At 38.1% G+C, this 25056-nt stretch overlaps 1 protein-coding gene across 5 annotated transcripts; it reads right to left on the bottom strand.

Moving 5' to 3' along the window:
• Positions 1-1876: 1876 nt before the first annotated feature.
• Positions 1877-25031, bottom strand: TYW5 (tRNA-yW synthesizing protein 5). 5 transcript variants are annotated; one of them, XM_004601259.2, is made up of 8 exons: positions 24883-25031; positions 22181-22335; positions 16963-17032; positions 13974-14018; positions 11638-11775; positions 9089-9176; positions 8600-8716; positions 1877-5037 (listed from the first exon to the last, which is right to left on the bottom strand). In XM_004601259.2, exons 1-8 carry the CDS (start codon positions 24958-24960, stop codon positions 4781-4783), a joined length of 948 nt encoding a protein of 315 aa, XP_004601316.1. In that variant the 5' UTR covers positions 24961-25031; the 3' UTR covers positions 1877-4780. The 5 variants fall into 5 exon arrangements, with proteins under 5 accessions (XP_004601316.1, XP_054976840.1, XP_054976842.1 ...); XM_055120865.1 differs by lacking the exon at positions 24883-25031 and adding an exon at positions 21629-21789 and having other exon boundaries at positions 22200-22328; XM_055120867.1 differs by lacking the exon at positions 24883-25031 and adding an exon at positions 21629-21740 and having other exon boundaries at positions 22200-22308.
• Between the last annotated feature and the right edge of the window lie 25 nt (positions 25032-25056).

A 25056-nucleotide genomic window follows, 5' to 3' on the forward strand; every position in this document is an offset into this window, starting at 1 on the left:
AATTGCTGTGTATTTTAGTATATTCTTCTGGATTGTGCCTTTGTGATTGTGGCATGAAATCAGTCAACTTAGTCATGTAAATATGAAAATTATTAACACCACAGCATGAACATACAATTGTACTAAAATTAATCCACAGAACTTTAGATGTGCTTTATGTTACTGAATTTGTTAAAACTTTAGTAATTTGAAAGGAAGCTGTTTATTTCCATTTTTTCTTTGGATATGCCTTTATTAAGCATGTTTTTTCAAATTAGTCTTGATTCTTTTCTATAAGAATACTTTTTTTAAATGTTCATAAAAATTTACATTATTTCTATTTCTTCTATAAAGAGTTGTATAAAACAAAATCAAAAATAAGTTCTTCCTTTTCTGCACTGATCATCTGTGTCCTTTAGCTACTCTTAAAGAGTTAAAATCTGATTTGGGGATATGGTATAGGAAAAAAACCCTAAGGTGTGAATACAGAAATGAAGATTAGACTAAGCCTGAAGAGGCAATACATTTTATATATGTATGTGCATGTGTCTGTATAGTATTTGTGGGTTGGGGGAGGACTGGGCCACAAACTGCCTTACTCCAGACTCTGTCTCAGGGATCATTCCTGGCAGTGCTTAGGGGACAATGGTGCTAAGGACCTAATTGGGGTTGGCTATTTGCCAACTTCTTGGCCTAAGGCCCAAAAGGCAGTATTCTTAAGTGTTAATGTTATCCCTCATTAAAATTATTCTATAGAAGTGTTTCTCAAAATGGGTGGTAATTCCACATTAGGAATTGGGTTCCTAAAAAGATGGAGGTGAGTGAAGTGGAATTAGAAGCCTCAGGTTCAAATGGTGAGTATTCATTTAAAGTAGATTTCCAGGGGACATGGCTGAGTGGATTTTTTCTTTTCCCTTCCTGGAAAGGGGTGGTAGGCCAAATAGGTACAGCAAACTCAGCTTTTAAGAGTCAAAAGTATGAAGGTGATATATAGATTTTTAGGTATACATTTAGAGAGAAATCATTAATTCAAGTTGCTCTTTATAAATGATACAAGGGGGTGAGGAGCTATTTGTGTTAGAGATAGGAAGTCACTTCTGGTCATTCTAGTATCCCATAAAATAGAACTCTGAAAACTAGAATGCAACCTTGGTATATTGAAGACAACAGACTCGTCCTTTGTTCTGGAAGCAAGACTTCAAGGTAATACCAAAGACAATGAAGGGTGACTGCCAATCTACGTCAGTTCTTCCTGAATACATTTATTAGTTTAGCACTAGTCAGAAATACAGTTCCAACTCCATCCAGAACTGCATTCAGCTTCCTGCCTTTTTTGGGGTAGAGGGGGCTGTCAACTTCTATTCAGCTAAGTCTGTTGGCAATTTCAGACAGTTGAAAGACTAGCTACTAAGGTTTATACCAAATGTACACCTAGCTACTGTTTAAGAGGATAAAAAGATTCAAAATAAGCTTCACAGTCTTTGTTTCCCATTTTGTTTTGTTTTGTTTTGTTTTTTTTTGCTTTTTGGGTCACACCTGGCGATGCACTCAGGAATTACCCCTGGCCGTGCTCAGGGGACCATATGGGATGCTGGGATTTGAAGGCGGGTGGGCTGCATGCAAGGCAAACGCACTACCTGCTGTGCTATCTCTCCAGCCCCATTTTGGTTTTTCATGGTCACAAGCTGAACATTAATTACTGAATAGATTCCAACTTATAATTCCACTGTAATTAATACCAAGACAAATTCTCAATATTTACCAAAAGCCAGTAATTATAGCCTACATATGTATTTTCAGAATTTACTTTGAAAATACACAGAAAAAAAGTTTTAAATAATAATACACAACTGTGGATTCTGGCCTGCCCACCTGCTTATTCAATCACTACTCAGAAGCTATCATAGTGGTTTATTTTTGTGTAAATAATTCAATGCATACACAGATGTCTACTTGGAACATGTCTTTGTTTTATACAAATGCACATATTAAACACTTTTCAAGTCTTTTTTTTGTCATTTGGTATCTTAAAAAAATTCCTTGTCAATACATACATCTCTGCATCTCGTTTCTGTAATTATACAATATCCATCCTATACTGGGCTGGCAATTATTCATCAGTCTTTGTATCCCTTTTCTATGTATCAGTGAGAAGTTTTGCTGGCAGATGAAAAACACTACTTTGTGAGTCAAGTGAAGCCCCCAAACTGTAGCCAAATCTACAAAACCATATAGTTTATTCACAATGAGGTATTAACAGGGAATTATTAATTTGGTCACAACTATAATTCCAATTTATTTTATCCAGCTCTTTGAATCTGAAAAACTTACTTATTTTTGGCTTGGTTTTAGGCCACACCTGGCAGTTCTCAGGATTTATTCCTGCCTCTGTTTAGGGGTCAGTGCTGGTGGGCTCAGGGGACCATATGTGGTGCCAAGGATACCAACCTGGGTTGGTCATGTGCAAGGCAAAGCTCTGCCCATTGTACTGTTGCCCCAGACCCTGGACAGTTTTAATATCACAACAGGAACAATCCCCGATTCTTACATAAAGAAAGTATGATTTTCTTGTTTGTTTTGGGTCACAACAGGCAATGCTCAGGGACTACTCCTGGCTCTGCACTCAGGAATTAGCCCCTGGCAGTGCTGGGCCATATGTGGTAGCTGGGATTGAACCAGGGTAAGCTGCAAGCAAGGCAAACGCCCTCCCCGCTGGACTATTGCTCTGGCCCTGAAAGAATGATTAAATAGAAACAAACACCAGCTTTCAACTGTGTGCCTGCCCTTGAACTTTCTCCTGTATTTAATCAGTCATATAAATTATTAGTTAACTGTTTTGAAAATAAGGAAAATAAGCTTCAAAAAGTTTTATTTAACTTGCATAAGGAGAGTCAGTTTGCTTCCCAAATAAACAATAAGATGAATATTCTCTGCCAAAACTGTAATGTTTTCCAAGTTCCCAAGCATCTATCTATGACCCTACATAGATACTTTGTACCAGCTCTCTTACTGATTAAAAGAAAATTAGCAAAACCAAGAAGGGCTTATTAAAGAACTGACTATAAACAAATAATTTCAAACTCAGAATGGTTTTGACTTTTCTGTCAAAGAAAACAGTACTGTAATACTTTAACAATGAAAGACCAAAATTTATAATTAGATATAAATCCTTCATTCCTTCTGTTAGCCTGAACAATTAACTCCAAAGAAACCTAGAAAATTAAGAACAATTTTTCATACAATTTTCATTTCTTATTTGTGCCAAGTGATCTGAGATTAACTCCACATACAGGATATAAGCAGATAATTCTGTATATTTTGGGGACCACACCTGGCAGTGCTTAGGGTTCACTCTTGACAAGAGATGAGGGGACACTGGGGTCAGGGAAATCGAACCCAGGGTTGGCCATGTACAAGACAAGTGCTCTAGTCACTGTACTATTGCACTGGCCATTCAGCAGATAATTATTAATAGGAAAGATTCTTTTCTCTAATATGCACCAAATTGCTATCTCTGAGATGGCTTTTATGTGGGTACCATTGTGTTCAGAAAATGTACTGGGTGTTTCTTCAATGACATTGTAATATAATACTAAGTACAAAACAGAATGGTACAGCCCACATACAATGGCTTACTGTCTTTGATAACCACAGCATTATTAGAATCCCACATACTTGTTTTTATGAACAGAATTTTTTTTTCTTAAGTAAGACTGGCTAAACATTATTAATTGGTGAAAACTTTAAAGTTTATCCATTAGGTACACATTAAAACGGGTTTCTATGTATGCTGAAAACAGTATTTTTTAACATTCAAAGTATAAAGAGCTACACTCAGTACCAAGAATGAAACAGGATCACAGTTTTAGACAAACCATAAAACTAATAATCCAAATAACTGTAATCTAATGCACAATGGTTCTTACATATCAGAACAACCTCTAAGGGGTAATATATAGAGCTATCTATACCAAATTCTAAACACATTGAGACCAAGGCAGCTAGCTGTATGTTTTAGAACCTCAAAAGATTACTGTAATTCGGCATTGCTGGTTTCCCTTTCTTCCTTTCTTATCAGAACTGTTTAAAAATTTCCCATATTTACCCACATCATCCCATTTTCATGTACCTCAGATAAAGAGAATTCTACATTCAGCTCCACAGACCTGACCAGACAAAGCATTATTCTATTCTTGGCTCTCTGCCAGTGACTGCCTTGGATGTACATGTCTATGCTGCCTGAGAACAGTAAGACCCAAGGATCTGGAGGCAAATTCTGGGAAAGTTTTCTTCCACTGAGAGAAGGCCCCTGGAATCCAGTTTGGTTCCTCTGCTGCATGTAAATAAAGAAGCTCATGGCCCCCACTGCTATTGGCAAGCAATCTATGACCACGAGGTTAGCTGGCCTTAAGATGATGCCAATGCTGCCACTGAAAAGAGGGGAGGGAAAAAAAACCCAAAGGTTCTTTGTAATACCAGTGAATCACCGGATCAGAAATATAGAAGCCTATTCTATCAGCAAACTTCATGATGATTCAATACCTTTTATTGTTTTAAATTGGACTTTAGTTATATGCATCTGAAAGCTAGGGTGGATCGAGTACAGTATTCTTCACCAAAACAATCTGTCCTAAGTAGAAACTACAAATATCCCTTCATGCTTGCTAGTTTATAAACCTGAAATTGCTTTATCTTTCCCATAAGAACACAGAATCTTTAAAAGATGATGTTAATGTCACTTCTCCAACATTTGAGCTAAATTATAAAAATTTACATTCATTGCATTTACTTCATCATCTGTTTACTCAAAGTTTTTGCTGTAGGCTTTGTCTTGAATGTGTAAGACCATTCGCCGAGCATAGAAGTCTCTGTATTCCTCTGGTAATTCAGCCAGTGTTTTTAAGGCTCTATCCAAAATTTGTGCAGCTCTTGATGCTGCTGTAGGATCTTTGTTTCCATAGGTATCTGTTTTATCATAGCATTCAGAAGGAAGGTGCTTCCAGAAGACATTCACTCCCACTCCAAACTCCTCAGAAATTACATTATGGAACCATAAAGCTAGAGAAAGTTTTAAAAAACAAGTTAAAAATAAAATGTACAGTTAAAAAAAAAAACACACCAAAATGTCAGTGAAATATCACGAATTGCATATAGCCAATGCAAGAAATAATTCTTGTAACTAGATCTCTTCTTTAGCATACTCCCAGCTTTTAACAGAATCGTTTTAACTTTTATGAATTGCCAACCAATTTAAAGTGTCAACAGCACAAACCTACGTTCTTTGGAAATAGCGATTTTTTTCCTTTAAACTTGAAAGACATAATAAAGTTATATTTGTTTTGTAGGCCTGTAATTTGGAACTGTGTTTTGTGTTACTTGTTTACATTTCCTGAGTCTCTCAACCACATCAAAAGTGTTTATTTTCTTATAAACAGACCATTTCAATTATTTGAGGAATATCTTTGACCTTTTCTGACTCAGCTGAGTAATTTTGTTCTGAAAGACTTCCTGTTAAAACTGCATTTGGTTTTCTAACTTGTCTAAATTTACACTCTTTTGTAGCCTCCTTGGCATTTTATTTCTAATGCAATTATAATTATGTATTTAGGGTTCTTTAATGATATAAAACATTTTGGTGATCCGGAGGATAAAAAACTTTATCACATTGTATTACTAAGTGGTATTTTATATCCACCAGAAGATTTTATTTCTTTTTTTTTGGGGGGGGTCATACCCCGTGATGCACAGAGGTTACTCGTGGCTCATGTACTCAGGAGTACTCATGTACTCCTGGTAGTGCTTGGGGGACCATATGGAATGCTGGGAATCGAACCCGGGTCGACTTCGTGCAAGGCAAACGCCCTACCCACTGTGCTACTGCTCCAGCCTCTTTGTTTTTTAATCTAGTCAATATGTTTTCAAAATATACGTACTATAAGAATATTAAAGCAACAACACCACATTGTAACAAAAATGAAGCACATTCATATCAAAGAATTTTTTAATTTTGTGGAAAGAAGGAAGATTTACAAGATGTTGAATTTTAGAGAAAAATTCTAAGGGTGCTCTAAGAAAAAAAGCCTAAAATACATTGATTTGCAAAATTACTTTTCAAAACTAATTTTCAGTTTTAATTTTAAATATATTTCCTTTCAAATCTTTCCCCCCCAATCAAACAGAATACAAAGAAAGACTTATAGGGGCTGGAGTGATAGCATAGCGGGTAGGGCGTTTGCCTTGCACGCGGCTGACCAGGGTTCAAATCCCAGCATCCCATATGGTCCCCTGAGCACCGCCAGGAGTAATTCCTGAGTGCAGAGCCAGGAGTAACCCCTGTGCATCGCCAGGTGTGACCCAAAAACAAACAAAAAAAAACCAAAAAAAAAAAAAACAAAGAAAGACTTATATTCTTAAAATTTTAAAAACCATTCAGTAAATTTAAATCCAAAGATAAAACTTTTGGTTTTATTTTAAAATATAAGTAAATGGTCAGAGACAGAGGGGGCCCATGAGTTTTAAGATGCTCACCTTACACAAGGCCAACCCAAGTTGATCCTAGTGTCACATACTGTCCCCTGAGCCCTACCAGGTGTGATTCCTGAACACAGAGCCAGGAGGAAGCCCTGAGCATTGCTGAGGGTGGCCTCCAAACAATAACAACAAAATTGTAGATAGAACAAGGGAAAACTAAATAGCCTTTAGTCATGCTTTGACAAAACTAAAAATCTTAACATTTATACTTGCTGTTTTTCACTAATACAAGAATTAGAGGCAATAAAATATAATGCAGCCAAAAATAAAAAGAAGTAAATGTAGCAGATCTTTATGGACAATTATATGAACAATATTATATCATCTTTGAGGAATACAAACTATATATTTCCTTTCTTTTTTTTTTTTTTTTGCTTTTTGGGTCACACCCAGCGATGCTCAGGGGTTACTCCTGGCTTTGCACTCAGGAATTACTCCTGGCAGTGCTTGGGGGACCATATGGGATGCCGGGGATCGAACCCGGGTCAGCCGCGTGCAAGGCAAATGCCCTACCTGCTGTGCTATCGCTCTGGCCCCTATATCCTTATTCTTAGGCACCAAGTAAGAATATATTTTTTAATCAATACCTTTTTACTTAACTATCACTGAAAGAAGGTATGAATGGTTACTCCATTAATTTAGGTTTAGGAAATAACTAATATATTTTAGATATAATATATAAATAGAATGCTCATTTAAAAATTTTTTAATCTGGTGGTATTTATTCACTTTTGAATATTTATAGATATTAATCATATAATTCTGGATACTAATAAAAGGCAATGCTTATAAGCTAAATCGTACAGAAATAAATCCTATTGTATAAAAGTTATGTGATACTAATTCATAATACAGAATAAAAGCATACACAAGATGTCACAAGTGTTAACATTTGTAGCACATTGATATTTACAAAAATAATGTGTTTTGACTTTGAAAAGTATTTCCACCTTTTTAGAAAACACGTTAACATCATAACTTAATATTAAATTGTGGGTTATTTGGGGGGCTTATTTTTGCTTTTGGGGCTCTACCCAGCAATGCTCAGGGGTTATTCACGTCTCAACAATATTCTTGGCAGTACTCTGGAGGACCATACGGAATAAGAGGGACTGAACCTTGGTCAGGTTCATGCAGCACAAGCGCCTTATCCACTGTACTATCGCGCTGGCCAGAAATTATGGGTTACTTTGAAATCAAGATAATGATGCTTACAATAATTGGGCTAAGTACTGGTTTTGGGTTTTCTTTTTTCTTTTTTGTTTTGATTTGGGGCCACATTCAGTGATATTCAGGGGTTATTCCTGGCTCTGTGCTCAGAAATTACTCCTGGCAGGCTCGGGGGGACAATATGTGATGCCAGGGATTGAACTGCGTTCGCAGCATGCAAGGCAAGCACCCTGCTCACATTGTACTACTTCTTGGGCCCTTTTGTTTTGTTCTGGGATCATACCCAGTGGACTCAGGGTTTATTCCTGGTTCTATGGCAGGGATCTCTCCTAGAAGTGCATGGGGGAACCATGTGGTGTTGGAGTGAACTGGGATTGGTCCTGTCCAAGACAAATGCCTTATTCATTGTACTGTATCTCCAGCTCATGGACCCACACTTTTACCTGACAACTGGTACCTATGCAAGGACCTGTGATTAAAAACCACTAAGTGGCAGTAGCTTTTTCCTGGCCTGGCAGGAAATTTCTATGAATGAGATCCAGTTCATGGTCCATTACTTAAAAACCACTGCTTAAACAGCTGTGTGTAAAATCATCTTTTATAGGATAAAATACATACATTTTTTTTTTTTTTTGGCTTTTTGGGTTACACCCGGCAATGCACAGGGGTTACTCCTGGCTTTTGCACTCAGGAATTACTCCTGGCAGTGTTCGGGGGATCATAAGGAATGCTGGGAATCAAACCCCGGGTTGGCCGCATGCAAGACAAACAACCCTACCCGCTGTATTATTGCTCCAGCCCAAAATACATACAATTTTACAGGACATAACACATGCAACTTTTCTGGAAAGAAAAAATCAGCTAATGCATGGCAGAATCCAGATTTTATAACCAACATAGCGAGGCAGAGAAATCTTACCAGGAATGAACAATACATCTCCAGCTTTGAGAGAACATTCATACCTTCTGGCCTTGGAAAACAATGGATATTTAGTTAAATCTGGGTTATCTATATTCAGTACTTCTGATTTAGTACCTGAAAAGTTAAAAAAAAAAGTGGAGGGAAATAATATTAATTGGGTGAAGTTTGCAGTTTTTATAAAGAATCACATGTAAATCTGAAAAATCCATCACTTTTTGTACAATTTATGTAGACTGTGAGAAGTGCTTTCTTCTGAAAGCTAAGACAATTTCCACTGGCCTACTCTTTATTATAACTACATGTAATATGATTAAGAAAATCTGAAAATCTCATTATCCTGTCATTACGTGTATGTATATATATAATGGAAAATAATACATCATAAGGAAGAAGTTCTAAGATGTTTTTCCATGAATAAAGAAGTTTCTCAAACAAGGTAATAAAATATTACTAGATTTTAGAGATATGAATTTGAAAAAATATTACCTGATAAATATAAGTATTGGGCATCACGAGGACTGAAGAGTATAACACGCTTTTTTCCTGTCACTTGTATTAAGAAATTATCCATTACCTAAAAACCAAAATGTTATAGATGAGTAGTATCTAAAATTCTAATACAATCAATAGCATTCAAAACAGTTCACTGTAATCCTATTCTTTTAATAAGATATCACCTAGAACTCTTATAGTTGAAAGAGTCTAACAATGAACATGCAAGACATGCAAGACATTTATATTCCAAATAACTATGCCTTTAATTAAAATTATCTCTGCAGCTCTGCCTTAAAATGGGAATGTGTTGGGGCTGCAGAGATTGTACAGCAAGTAGGGCACTTGCCTTGCCTGCGGTTCACTTAGGTTTGATCTCTGGCTCCCAATATATCCCCCTGAGGATTGCTGGATGTGCCCCCACCAAGAGAATGAAATGGAAGGATCAGTAAAGCCATTAAGAAGCCTAAAATAATGGAACTTTTTGTCTTTGTCCTCCCATTATGGTACTGAAGGCAGTTACACCTATTCAGATCTTTAATTTTCATTAATTACTTATTTATCAGTCACGGAATGTCTCTAAGCCCAGTAAATAGACAAAAGAGTGAAAAAACTTAGAAATTAACGAGGTGCTGGGAAAATATAAGGTACTGTTGCAACCCCTCTTAAACTCTTTTAATACCAACCAAATTTCATCATAGGCATTTAAATTTCTCAATTATTTATATACGAATACAGCCTGGCAAGTTTTCTTATTCTTGATCTTCCATGCACCACACCCCCCACCCCTGCCCTACTTTGGATTATACTTTGTTGGTAGAGATTGTGCGTGTAAATGTTGAGTGTGGCCCTGGGGGCCAGGCAGCATTGGGTATGGCCCCTACTGGAAAAAAGCTTTTAAGTTACCACATCACTTTCTCACCACATCATTGATATGAACTCTTTCAAAAACATTATGCTGGGATATTATGTCCGTGATTTACTTGTTACTATATTAAAATAGTCCCAAAGGGTCCTGAGCTCAACTATAAAATACCAGATTTTTAAGTTTTAAAATATTTATACACATGTGCACATATTTAAGCAAGCAAAATTAGAAATCCATGGCAACCAAGAACAACAGTCTATACATCTTATCACTCAATAAGTTCAATAGACATTTAACTTTTTTTGGGGGAAGGGGGGCCCACACCTGGTGGTGCTCAGGATGTAATCCTATACTCTTGCTGTGTATTCAAGAATCACTTCTGGTGGGCTCAGGGGACTACATGGGGCGCCAGGGATCAACAAGTACTCTAACAGCTATGCTACTACTCTGATCCTGACATTAGACATTTTTCAGGGATATTTACTTTAAGAGAGTCTCTTGCCCGCACGCCTGTCTATCTTCCCTGGGGTCCCTTGGAGGGGATGGGCTCCAGCTTCCCTCCCCACCCCGAGCAGAGCTCCTGGCGGCCGAAGACCACTGGTACCTAGCTACAGCCATGCTGGAGGCTCCTCTCCACACGTTTGGACAGGCCTCATGCATGAAGGTACCGGCAGAGGAACCCAGGTGTGTGTAATCCCATCAATGGCCAACATCCAGAGACTTAAAAGCAAGCTCCCAGAAGCGATATCTTGTAGCCTACTTCTTCCTCTGGGAGAAACTGGCAAGCTTCTGAGAGTTTCCTGCCCACCTGGGACAGCCTTGCAAGCTTCCCATGGTGTATTCATATGCAAAATCCAGTAACAAGCTGGATCTCATTCCCCTGACCCTGAAGACCCCCAGTGCAAAATCATTAGGAGGGCCGAGTTGAGATAGACTTATAAGATCTCAGGGAAAGGACAAAATGAGATGTTACTGAGCCCGTCCAAGAAATTGGTGATTAACGGGATTTCGTGATTCGTGATTTACTTTAAGACTTTCAGATACCCCCAATTTTTTTTTTTTTTTTTTGCTTTTTGGGTCACACCCAGCGATGCTCAGGAATTACTCCTGGCGGTGCTTGGGGGACCATATGGGATGCCGGGGATCGAACCCAGGTCGGCCGCATGCAAGGCAAACATCCTACCCGCTGTGCTATCGCTCTGGCCCCTATCCCAAATTCTTATAATTGGAAATTTTAGCTCTCCACAGGTTACTGCCTTCACCCTGAATAAGTCTATTGAGTCATGTGTGTCATTTGAACATCCTCATGCCACACCCTTACTACTTTTTCTACTTTCACAATTTCCCCGCATGCAGTGGCCATTTTTCACATGTACAAAAGACAGCCACTTCATAAAACAATATGTATACACACATATGTACATACACACAATAATGAATCAAAAACAAGACCACAGAAAATGCAAATGGGAAAAACTAGGCTCTCACATTAACTAATGATTTACTCCCATAAAAGAGAACCTGTTACCAAAACCCACACTTACACATTACATATCAAAGATCTTAAGAACACCTTACAGAAAAGCTGAAACCAGACTATTAAATGTGTAAATAATAAGCATTTTAAATATTAAAGATCTACTATTGCTTTAAATATCTCATTTATGTAGCATACATCATAGTGCGTCCAAAGTTGCAATCCCGGTGAGCTAATTCGAAAAACACTGGAAAAGAACTGTTCCTCTTTGAAGAATTTGGGAAACTTAATATCTTGTTCCAGTAAAGGAAATTGTTTCCTGATATCCGCGACATCCTGTGTTGAGAAAAATATAATTATTAAAAAAAAAATCCTATATAAAAACACAAGACTTTTGGGGCTGGAGCGATAGCACAGTGGGTAGGGCATTTGCTCTGCATACGGCCGACCGGGTTCGATTCCCAGCATCCAATATGGTCCCCTGAGCACCGCCAGGAGTAATTCTTGAGTGCATGAGCCAGGAGTAACCCCTGTGCATCACCAGGTGTGACCCAAAAAGCAAAAAACAAAAAAGGACTTTTAATAATAAACACAATACCAACATAGTGTTCATTTATCAAGATGGCCATTAGCACCCATATCTGTCTCACTGTATCACTGTCATCCCATTGATCATCCATTTGCTCGAGCAGGCACTAGTAAAGTCTCCATTGTGAGACTTGTTGTTACTGTTTTAGCATATCCAATATGCCACGGGTAGCTTGCCAGGCTTTGCCATGCGGGCAGGATATTCTCGGTAGCTTGCTGGGCTCTCCGAGAGGGGCCGAGGAATCGAACCCAGATTGGTTGTGTGCAAGGCAAACACCCTCCCCGCTGTGCTATCACTCCAGCCCAGGAATAACAAGCCATGTAATAAGATTAAAGACTCAACAACAATGTATTGGTAAGATTAGGTTCTTCCCAATTAAGTTTGAATCATACCATTGGTAAATTCAAAATAGTAAGTATTTTAAATGAATACTTAACATCTTGAATGTTACCAACTCTGTAAGACTTGTGGGTTCCTCTGAAGGAGAATTAAAGAAAGTAAAGAATTAAATGGTGACATAAAGGGAAACATAAAATCTCACTGATACTTGATTTTTTTAGGGACCCTTTTTTTTATGAGCAATTCATTTTATTTATTTTTACTGAATCACCATGAGCTACAGTTACAAAGCTTTCATGTTTGAGTTTCAGTCATACAATGATCAAATACCCATTCCTCCATCAGTGTCTATTTTCCACCACCAATGTCCCCAGTATCCCGGCCTAACCTTGTCTTACCCTTCCCCCTGCCTCTATGGCAGACAATTTTAGGGACCACTTCTTAGTATGGTAGGGCACATTACTTGGACTCTGAACACATGTCAAGGCTTATAAAATGAATTATTTGAATTTGGTAATTAGATTATATTTAAATTCCATGATTATATATTAGTTGAATGCCCAACTGGAAAGTACACAGAACAGACTTCTTAACTGGATACAAACTGTATTACCTTTTTTATTTTTTTGCTTTTTGGGTCACACCCGGCAATGCACAGGGGTTATAGCTCTGCACTCAGGAATTACCCCTGGTGGTGCTCAGTGGACCATATGAGATGCTGGGAATCAAATCTGGGTTGGCCTCGTGCAAGGCAAAAATGCCCTACCCGCTGTGCTATCACTCCAGCCCCCAAATTGGATTACTTTTAATATTGAGATTTTATGGTCTTGGCTGAACACAAACCCAAACTAAATGTTAATAATCTTATTTTTTATTAAAGAACAAAGATAATCTCCTCATCGGCCACCGTCCAGAACTCACGGATGCTCCTCCCTAAGGGGACATAAAATGAGTTCCCCATAACCATGCCACTGCACTCCGCACCAGGGGCGGGTGAGAGCCCTCCCTGCCCCAAGGGACCCAGGCAGAGCAGCCGACCCCCACTACCTGGAAAGCTCCAGGCCACTTTCCACACACTCGGGCGGAGCCTCACACGAGTGAACAGATTCCTGGGCACATCATCATAAAAGGAAAATATATATATTTTTTCCTGGAGAGCCAGGCAAGCTTCCGAGAGTATCCCACCTGCACAGGAGAGTCTGGCAAGCTCCCTGTGGCGTATTAATATGCCAAATACAGTAACAATAACACTCTCATTTCGATGACCCTGTAAAGAGCCTCCAACCATTGGTAAAGGAGAGGCTGCTAAAATCTCAGGGGTGGGAAGAATACAGACGTTACTGGTGCCTGCTCGAGTAAATCAATGAACAATGGGATGATAGTGATACAGTAAAAGAACACAAATAAGGACTCTAAAAGATGGCTCATAGACTGAAACGCACGTTTTATATGCAGAAGGCCTGGGTTTAATTCCTGGTACCTCCAGACACGCTGTATCTCCCACCCAAAAATAAAGAACAGAAATCATTAAGAACAGGTCAAATGTCAGATAATGAAATTTAAGATACTTGTTGAATTTAAATAGTTTTATATTCAGACTGCTTACCTTTCGAGGGTCTTCCCCAAGAGATCTCAGATAGTATTTCTCATCCTAAAGTCACCAAAGAAAAATAGTATCAGTATTCACTTAAAAATATTAAGCAAAGATGGAAGGAAATGAATCTTAGTATTTAACTTCAGTTAAGTAAGTTCAATTTTCTTATCCTTTCTAGTAACGCTCTCTGGTGGCGATATGAAGAAATATCTTTATATGTTGCTTGTTATAAAGACTGAATTCACAAAACACTAAGTAAAATAAATTCTAAAGGGCACTTGCACACAACACAAAGTCTGAATGCTTAATTTATATGTATTGCTTAGACTCATAATTGTTTTAAGACTTCATAAAAGAATTCCTATTTGTACAGCACACATGACCTCAAGGTATTATTGAGATGAATGTTACAAATATATACTGAGACAAAGTAACTTATACTTTTTTTTTTTTTTGGTGTTTGGGTCACACCCGGCAATGCACAGGTGTTACTCCTGGCTCTTCACTCAGGAATTATCCCTGGCGGTGCTCAGGGGACCATGTGGGATGCTGGGATTAGAACCCGGGTTGTCCGCGTGCAAGGCAAACGCCTTACCCGCTGTGCTATCGCTCCAGCCCCAAGTAACCTATACTTTTAATAAATTACTAAAAAATAGGCTGTTGCACTTTTGTCACAATGCATATTTTATTTATCACAATAAAATAAGTATTTCAGTTAAGCCTATCTCTCATCATATAAATTCACAAGACAAATTCTTTACAGATCAGGTCATGTATGAGTTAGAACTTTATCACTTCATAATAGCATATGGGAGTTGATACTTTCACTGAGTAGCACAAAGAATTACTTTAATTATAAAATATTTCTATTGCCTATATTTCTGTATTACTAGAAAACTAAAATGTCAGTTCAAGTATGGCATCAAACCCTCTCAAGAGTTCTGTCTCAGAAGCGGCAGGCATTCTGGTGAGCAACTCGGCCCGGACAATGCTCCGGACCCGAATCGGGGCCAGCAACACCAGGGGGCCGGAAGGAGGAGGTGCCGCCAGCACACCTTCTCCAGATGGAGCCCTGGCGACACTGAGCAGTAACCAACACGGCTCCAGGATTCGGGACTGGGACACATCCGAGCCACGCGGCCTTTTCTAAAACCTGAAAACATACAATCTTTTAATGGAAAACTAATTATCAAATGCCTCCTTATTAGGGTTATCTTGTTTGGGGATATAACTCCCACAACAATAGTGAGTTTTGTGTTGAAATATGGAACGTAATCAAGGTGAAGAGAAAATGAAGTGAAATTCATCAGTTATACAGTTGGGGTGGGGGGCGGGGGGTATACCGGGGATTTTGGTGGTGGAATATGGGCACTGGTGAAGGGATGGTGTTTGAATACGGTATAACTGAGACATAAACCTGAGAACTCTGTAACTTTCCACATGGTGATAAAATTTTAAAAAAAATTAAAATTAAAAAAAAAAAAGAGTTCTGTCTCAGGGCTAGAGAGACGTATGCAGTAGGCTCGTATGTGGGTGGCTAACACCACTAAAATGGTCTGGTTTAACCCTGTACCACTGGCCCCAGGCAGTACTTCATCCTCTGACCATACAGGCAATGAACTGCTGGGAGTGGGGCCCCAGCCTGAGCACTGCTTGGGAGAGGGTTCCCCTCCCCCAATGAACTGTGCCTCCTATAGAATTTTAATACAAACTTCAAAATATATCTGATTTACCTAATAATATACTACAAATTAACAATTCTGTGTATAGATTCTTTACTGTTTTATATTTTTTAACTAAAACATTATCAGTACGTGCAGGTTTCAAAGAATGTTCTCAAAATTCTAAAAGTTTTTGACCAATCTTAATGTTTCAACTTTTTAAAAAGATGAAGTTGTAGATCCACAGATGCACTATTTAGAATTCTTTCCCCCCCCAAAAAATAAACCCTCAGATTGCAAGGAGTGTGATTAACTTATCAGTGTTAGTTAGCAACTCCTTTAGGTTCAATTCAACTTTTGAACTCAATGCAGGATCTTCTTGGGATAAACCTAACCAATGAGTAAGCAAGATAGTATATACTGGGAATCCTGATGCAGGACACCTCAAAAAGGCAGTTTATGCTCAAAGTTCCACATGAAGCTGGCAGAGACTCTCAGATCTTCCTCACCATCGAAAGGCTTCCTCCTACCCAATCTTCCCTGCTTCCTTTCACACGGTTGATTATTTTACACCCCAATAAATCTTTTGAATTCCTAATTCCAACTAAGCAGCTGCTTCACAGAGGACAAAACTGTCCATATTCATCTTAATTTCCATAATTTTTAGACTTGAATCCAGTCTGTTGTTTTCATTTCATTTGGCACCTCAGGGCTCTTTAAGGTGTTATTCATTACCTTTAGATGGCAAAGTATTAGGACAATTGAATATACACGTTTAACAATGTATATGTTAAGACATGATGATTAAGTTTAAAAGCATTTTAGATAAATCTAAAGGGATTAATTTTAGTGGACATTTTAATCATATTAGACCTCCAGAATACTCTACAAATTTTATTTCACTAATGGAACAGATTTCATTATTATTCCCATTTTATAAATATACTGAGTGTATAAAAATGAAAATTGGCCAACGTGTGAGTTTTAATACGTGGCACAGCTAAGATCTACGGTATACAATCAAACCTTACAAATCAGAGAATGCTATAGGTTTTGTATATCTGATGTTATACTGTTATAGGAAAATACATTTATAATACCCAGCACTAGAATAAAAGAAAAGAAAAAGGTACTTGCTCCTGGCAGTGTTCAAAAAAACTGGAGCGCATGAAGGAGGTCAGGGTTGAATCCCTAGCACAGAGCAACCTCCAAGCACTGCATTGGATATAGCCCCTGAGCACCACGTCTGAGCCTCAAAACAAAACCAAAATAAATAAATAAAACACTCACTCATTTAGTATACTGACATATTTTCTAAAGAAAGTGTTAAAAACAGTTACCTCTGAAATAAAAAATTCTTTATGCTTGTCTTCAGCTGCCCTCTGAATCAACTCATCAAAAGGTAAAGTTCTGAAATAAACATAAAAGAACTCTTAGACATAAGTCAACTAGAGTATTTTAATCATTTTAAACATTAGGACTGAAAAGTTGAATATATCTTTTTTAAATATTCACAATTTTAAATATAACCTATTATGTGGAATTCCTTAAAGATTCATTTAGTTATCTGCTAAATGAATTATTTGTATTAAGATGTCAAAAATTTTGAACTTATTTTTTAAAATCTATGTTACACATGAATTTATCTCAAATGTCAGTATCACCACTTTCCAACTATTGTTGGGGAAAAAAAATGTTCCTACCCTTGGAAATAGTTTTGCCTTTACAGGACCTATTTTTTATTTTGGCGGGGGGCAGGGGTCACACCTGGTGATGCACAGGGGTTACTCCTGGCTTTGCACTCAGGGAATTACTCCTGGCGGTGCTCAGGGGACCATATGGGATGCTGGGAATCGAACCCGGGTCAGCCACGTGCAAGGCAAATGCCCTACCCGCTGTGCTATCACTCCAGCCCCCTACAGTACCTGTTTTCAAGCTTCATGAAAAAAACAAGTTCCGTGAATCATAGGGCAAACTAGTGCTACTTTGGTAGAAAAAAGAAAGAGAATGGTCCAAAGGTAAATCTTCCCTCATGATCTTCCTGCTTTTCAACACTACTCAGAACACGGAAGCCAGCAACATTGCTCTCATCCTCCTGTAACATCTGTCCTTTAAAACCTTCAGAGGAATATCTCAAGATTTCCAGGTATGTGATATTTTTACTCTTCAATATTTCTATCCATATGTCATTCTTTCCATCCAGATGAAACAGGATGAATAATGAAAACGCAAAGTTTGTTTCCTTTACCTCACTCTTGAGCTTAGAAGTTATTTTTCCTTAAAGTACTATTCCATCTGACCCCTCTCAGAATTAAAAATAATGCCCCTTTATGTAGGTGATATCGCCTCAGTAATATCAAAACAATCAAGTCCTCAAAATCATCTGATGAAAAGTCTCTCCCTCCCCCTACACTTTGCCTCCAAACTCTAATTAAAAGTCATAATCTGTGCAGTCTTAATACCAAACATCTTTGGAGCAAATTCTCCTGGGGTAGTAGAGGAAAAGGTTCTTCTGTATGAGATGACCTTGAACATACCTTCTACTAGTTTTTCCAGAAACACACTGGGCTAAGATAAATGTGAAAAAGATCCTATATTACCTAGCAATAATCAGGTAGTACTATTTATTGTAAAAATTATCCTCAAATGGTGAAATAAATGTGGACTAGAAGACTGGTGAGTGATTGTTTGGAAACAAGGGATTTGATTCACTTATCTGCAGTGTAGTTTTTGAGTATATATTGAACATAACCCCTGGATGAATCAGAAAAGCCAAGTTCAAGGACTATTACATGCTACAGGTTCAGTGAACTAAGAGGATAATTAAATAGAACAGAGTCCAGTATTGTGTCATCTTATAAGTGAACTTGAGGATACTAGGCAATTAGAGCTGAGTGAGCACTATAAGAAAGAATAGTCTGTCATCTACTCAGACCAAACTCATACCAGTTTCTGGCCAGTTGTATCAACAAATTTACTTGGAATCATCCTACTAAGTGTTTTCCATCTCTGACCTTATCACTGACTCTTTATTCCTACAAAAGCATCTTTGAAGAATTTGGGAATATGGAAGTCTTTCTGGTTCAGTGCTAACTCTGCAATTAGTATAATTGTTCAAGCTAAATTATTTTCTAGAGAGAACCTGCATGTGTTAAGACCTTTACAAGACCAGGGTGGGATGCTGACTTTGCAAAAGAAGAGAGACCAGCTCAGTCTAAGGAAAGTTTGAATGTTCCGAGCTCTTCCCCTTTAGATAGCTCTGCAGGCAGAACTGAGCGAAAAGGAAATGAAACATATGAATTGAGAAGTTCCTTGCCTTGAAGTTTATCTATCCTCTATGTTTACCTTTTTTTTTTAAAGAAGTGGGGATGTCTGCTATTGAAATGTCCTTTGTCTAGACTAGCAGACAGAATAGTAAGAAAGGTATTATCAAAGAAGCATTAAGATTGCATTGCTATGGAATTAGGCAAAATTTGAGTATAAGTCCAGTTTCTATCATTTTGTGCTATGGTTATCTTGGATAAGTAATACTTAACCCTTTAACGTGAGTTTTCTCACCTGTATACTTTGTATTAAAGAAAAAACAAAAACCTCACAGATTGTTCCTCAGGTTTAACATACTGATGCTGGTGAGTACCACTGCTATGCACCATGAGTGGCAGATACTTTGATATCACATCAGATAGATTGTACCACCAAATATGTACAATAGTTGGTTAAATTAGTTGGTAAATAGAAAAAGCTACCCTATAGTTGAAAAATAGGACCTGAGGCAATAGTATAGCTGGTGTAATGCTTTCCTTGCAGGAAGTTGATCTAGGTTTGAACCCCAGCATTCTACATTGCCCCCCAAGCACCACCAGGAGTGATCCCTTAGTGCTGAGCAAGGAGTAAGCCTTGAGCAACACCAGGTATGGCTCAAAAAGAAAAAATTACTTGCTGGTAATCCCAAATTTTTAAGTTGTATGTATTGAAAAAAAGCAGGACATAATGAAGCCACCAGATGGTGACTAACACTAACTGTAGCATTAGCATCCAAGTGTTAGGCAAGTAATCCAGTCTAGATTGTTCAGTGCAATGCTGGATATACTCTGCTCAGTAATGGAAATATGATGACTTGAACAATGATCACTTCCTTTAAAAGCATACTAATACCTAGTAACATCAATAAAAGGAAAAACAAATTTCTTCTATTCCCCATTCAGAAAATGTTTCAAAATCAGATTAAGATTAATGATAGTACAACGAAATTAGATGGTGTGATAGAAGCACAAAGTTTACGAGACTCGGACTTAAGAAATACGTACAAAATATAAGCAGAGTAGTAAGAGCCACAAAAGGAAGGCTCTTCTTGTCCACATCTAGAGGAGCAGTGAGAAATACCAAGAAGTAGTAAAAGCTAAGACATGGAAATATGCTAGTTTTCAAATGATTAATAAGCAGTAATGTATCAACTTGTACTTCATAAAATAATTATATACTAAGTAATTATATGTGTGTGTGTGTGTGTGTGTGTGTGTGTGTGTGTGTGTGTGTTTTCCAGGATCTTTTCGGCCTTGATGCCTTCTCCCACTTCTCATTTCCTGATAGTGTCAAAAGTGACTTTTTCTCCCTTTACTAAGAAAATACTCTTGCAACTCTTAACAATGCTAATGAAAGGGAGGAAATTGGAAAAGAAACTATTACCTCATGCATGTATTTCAAAAACAAGTTTTGAAAGATTTAAAACATCAAGGCAATTGAAGATGGAAGTTACAATACCTAGTTGTCATGTCACTGAACTTTCTGGAAAATAAACATCATTAACTACAGATTGTAAAACACTCACCATTCCTGCACTTTCTTCTACTTTTATGATTTAATAAAAAATGAAAAGTTCTTACACTCAAAAAGATTTACAGCAATTAAAATCAATTCATAGCCTACTGAAAACCAAAACCACAATTTGAACACTCAAAAGGATCAAAATTGAAAAATGCTTTGGAAAGTTGCTATGTGAGATGGGAAAACTAATGAGAAAGGAATATCCTGAACATCAGAAGCTCTGTTTAACTAATCTCTAGATCTGGAAGCATGAGAGTTCTCTTTAAAAAATCACGATTTTTTAAAAATGAACTATGTGTTTTTCTAATACGTTGAAATTACTGATAAACTGCATGTATTCAGAATCTGAAAGTCATTGCCATTTATTGCCCAAATTTATTGGAAAAATTCAGGAGGAATAAGTAAAGCCTCTCTTTACTTATTATCTTATTATACTTTACTATAGCGTAATAACAGTAAACCCAAAGATCACAAAGCACTTAAGTATAGACATTTTATAGCTATCAACTACCTCAATAATTACTTCAAGGGATGTCACAAGCATAAATGCTCAGGAGACCTGGGGGCCACTCTCTGTGACTCATGGCCAACTGGGCAGGTGGTTCAATGTAAGGGCCCAATAACATGGTGCTACTTGGGACCTGTGATGGTGGGAGCACCATAGTCATTCCAGTGGGGCTGGAGGCCTTCAGGGCAATATCCAGAGATGCTTAGGGAACTATGGTAATCCCAGAGTTAGAATAGACATGAGCACCCATCTCCTTGACTTCCTCAGTATTGACTTTTCAGAGATACCAATGTGGGGTCACAGAGATAGTACAGGGTTGAAAATGCTTGCTTTGCACACAGTCCATCCCCAGCTTGAACCCAGGTACTCAATCTGGTTCCTTGAGCACTGCGGGGTATGACCCCAAAACAAAACAGAAAAACAAGGAAAGAACAGAGAAGAAACATTTGTGACAATTGGATCCTTAGATCATAATATGCTTTAGACATTTAGATAGCATATAAATAATCCCTGGCACTTTTTAGTTAAAAAAAAAAAGATAATGAAGCATAAAATAAAAAACATGATCAAAATTGAAAGTATTCAGTGTTATTTTGTAAAAAGAAAATGAAGTATGATTTTTTAAAAGTCATCCACGTCAATAAAAGAGTCTACCAAATATAGCAACTACTTACGCTATATGTGGCACTCGGGAGACTATACACAGGACTGTGGATTGAACCAGGGCTGGTGTATTGCAAGGCAAATGCCTTAAATCTTGCATTCTCTCCTCAGTCTTTTATCTTTCTAAAGAAGGCAGCAAAACGGGCTTATAATTGTTAAACAAACAAAAAATCTGAAATTAAGAATATTTAAGAAATTGAGGCATTAAAAATAAAAATAGATTTTAGAATTTTTGTTAATGTGGCAGGATCAACTAATAAAAGCATTGTATAATGAATTAAAACAACTCACTAACTTTAGACTGTAATCTAACTTAGAAATTCTGTTTATGACACTAGAAAATATTGGTTTTATACTTAAAAGGAAATGTCTTCATATAATAAAGTGTGAATTATAATCTTTCGGAAGTCTCTCTTTAAAAGTTAGTTATCTCATGACTGATAACTGTATTAAGTTAGCCAAAAGATGACATGCAACATGATCTTTGTATAAGAATGCAAATATACCTGAAATGCTTTAAAAAGGTTATCTACATCCCCAGAGTAAACCTCAGAAGAAAATACCTATATACAAAGTTCTTACTAATGAAGTCCATCTGGGCCACTGCAGCAACATGAATCTTCACTTCTTTTCTGCCTCCGACCTGGCTTAGGTAATCCACTGTCCATTTGCTGGTACATGCCCCCAGATCAAGTCCTTCCAAAACTAGAGGTTTTCTCTGTAAGTGTGGGGAGAACTCCAAGTTAGGAAAAAAATCAACAAAATATCAGACTCATATTTGACAAAACAGGGACAAAAATCAAATAATCAATTATTGATGCCAAGATGTAGAAAGTCTGACAAACTTCTGACAATTTGTACTCTTACTAAAACAAAAGGACCCATTTTAATACACTTAGAACAAAACTTTAACACTGGAAAACAAGACAGCCATTATCATCAATAGCTTAGAAAGAGAAACCTGAAGATTACTTAGAAGTTTTGTAAACATTATTTCTGCCAAAAATCTAAGTAACTGAAATTTATAATTGATATAAATCTTGCTTACAACTTTTAATCTTGGTACAATATCAAATGTATGACAGTTATACAAATATTATAAAAGTCATGTACACCCTTCACTAATGATTAATTTTAGCATTTTACCCCACTTTACCATTTGCTGCCACTTATACTAGAGTATAGAGAGGTACGCTTAACATGATTCAATATTTTTTCTAAACTGTTTCAGAAGATGTAAAAGACTACACTTCTTTTCCTCTAAAATACCTGGCGGCATATTTCTAATAACAAAAACATTCTCTTTCATAATCACAGAATAATTATTTAAATTATATTCAACACTAGTACATTACAGTCTATACCCAAATTATGCTAGCCACCCTGATAATACATAATTTATTCCCCACTACCCCATTTTGAGGTTTCATAATGAGTTTAGTTGCTACATCTCTGTACTTCAGCTTTTGTTATCAGTGATCCTGACATTTTTTGAACAGCACAGTCCAGTTATTTTGAGTAATCCCTTTAAATCTGATTCACATTGTATTTATTCATGATTCAGCTTATGCACTTTTAGGAGCTTGTTCTTTACTTCTCCTTTCTTACACAGAAAATATCTTTTGTAATACTGCTTTCAATTCAGATTATCATCCCCATTGTTTTCTGCAGTTTAGTACACCACACCATAAATATCTTGTTCACTTTCCAACATCTTGATTTTTACTTTATTTGTAATAATTTTCAAATACAATAGACATCACATAGTTTCCTTTGTATTGTCAAAGGTGTATCCCAAAGCAAATCCTTTTTTTTTTAATTACTGAATCTCCATGAGATAGTTACAAAGCTTTCAGGATTGAGTTTCTGTCAACAATGATCAAACACCCATCCCTCCACCAGTTTACATTTTTCCTCAGGAATGTTCCCAGTATCCCTCCCGCCACCCACACCCCACCCCATCCCCTGCCTCTATGGCAGACAACTTCCTTCTTACTCTCTCTCTACTTTTGGGACTTATGGTTTCAATACAGATACTAAGAGGCCATCATGTTTGGTCCTTTATCTACTTTCAGCACACACCTCCCATTCCCCTGGATCCCTCCATCATTGACTTAATGGTCCCTTCTCTATCCCAGCTGCCTTCTCCCCCAGCTCTTGAGGTAAGCTTCCAACCATGGAGTAATCTTTCTGGCCCTTGCCTCTACTGTTCTTGGGTGTTAGTCTCACATTACATTATTTCATATTTCACAAATGAGTGCAGTCATTCTATGTCTGTCCCTCTCTTTCTAATTTCACTTAGTAAGATACAATCCATGTCCATCCACCTATAGGGAAATTTCATGACTTCATCTTCAAAGCAAATTCTTAAAAGAAACTGCTAGGGAATAGAGTAACACATAAGGCTTTGTCAAAGATATGTCAAATTCCTGTCTAGAATAGCTGTAGAACTTGGCAGGGTGAGCAGGACTCAACTGTTACCAAGAATCTTTGATTTTTGCCAATAAGGTATGTAAGAAACTGCATCAAATTGGTTTTAATTTTGTGTCAAATTGAACACCATTTCATACACTTAAAAGGCCATTTTATCTTTGCCAACCACTTTTTTTAATATCAGATTTTTGGCCTTTAACCCCACTCTTTTAAGTTCATATATTAGATAAACACTGAAAGTCTCTCTCTCTCTCTCTCTCTCTTCCCCCTCCCCTCTCTCCTCTCTCTCTCCCTCTCTCTCTCTGGGCCAGATGCTGAGAAGCCAACTTCTGCACCGGAAGCCAGGTAAGTTAGAAGACAAACCAAGAGGGGGAGTTTCCTGCGGGATTCCCATTCCTTTCCCTTTTGACTTAAACTCAAAAGAAAAGCTTCTCCTCCAAATCCGGTAAACTCAGGACACGGACGTGCACACTGGCCGGGGGTCGTCGGAGACTTCTTCGCAATTTTAGGAAACCGGAAGGACGATAGGGATGCAGGGGAGGCGGGTGGTACCTCGCAAGGCGGCTCGCAATAACGAGCAGTGCTTATTAGGCAAAATATTCCTCCTCTGTTCCCAGGGATCAAGTCGCTCTCCGGAAAAGAACTATTGATCCCGGGTAATTCTTTAACATAATACAGTCCACACGCCCCCATGCGCCCCCTCCCTCAACTGCGGCTCCAAGCCGCTACCTGCCGCCGCCGCCCCCGCGGTCCCCCCAAGTCCAGGAGCCGCGGGCTGGCCAGGGACGCTGCCCCCTGCATCCCCGCAACTTGGCTGGCACCAGCGCCTCACCTGCGGGTAAAGGAGCTGCATGAACTGCTCCTGCGAAACCCCCTGGAGGCGGGGTACCTGCAGGCGCGGCCCCGCCATGCTTGCTCAAGCGGGTCTTTTAATCCCGGGACTTCGGCGGCCCTCCGCCCCCACCAGTGTTTCTCAGTGCCCGGTCCGCCCGGAAACACCACCCGG

Source organism: Sorex araneus, chromosome X, assembly GCF_027595985.1.
Source record: "Sorex araneus isolate mSorAra2 chromosome X, mSorAra2.pri, whole genome shotgun sequence".
NCBI lineage: Eukaryota > Metazoa > Chordata > Mammalia > Eulipotyphla > Soricidae > Sorex > Sorex araneus.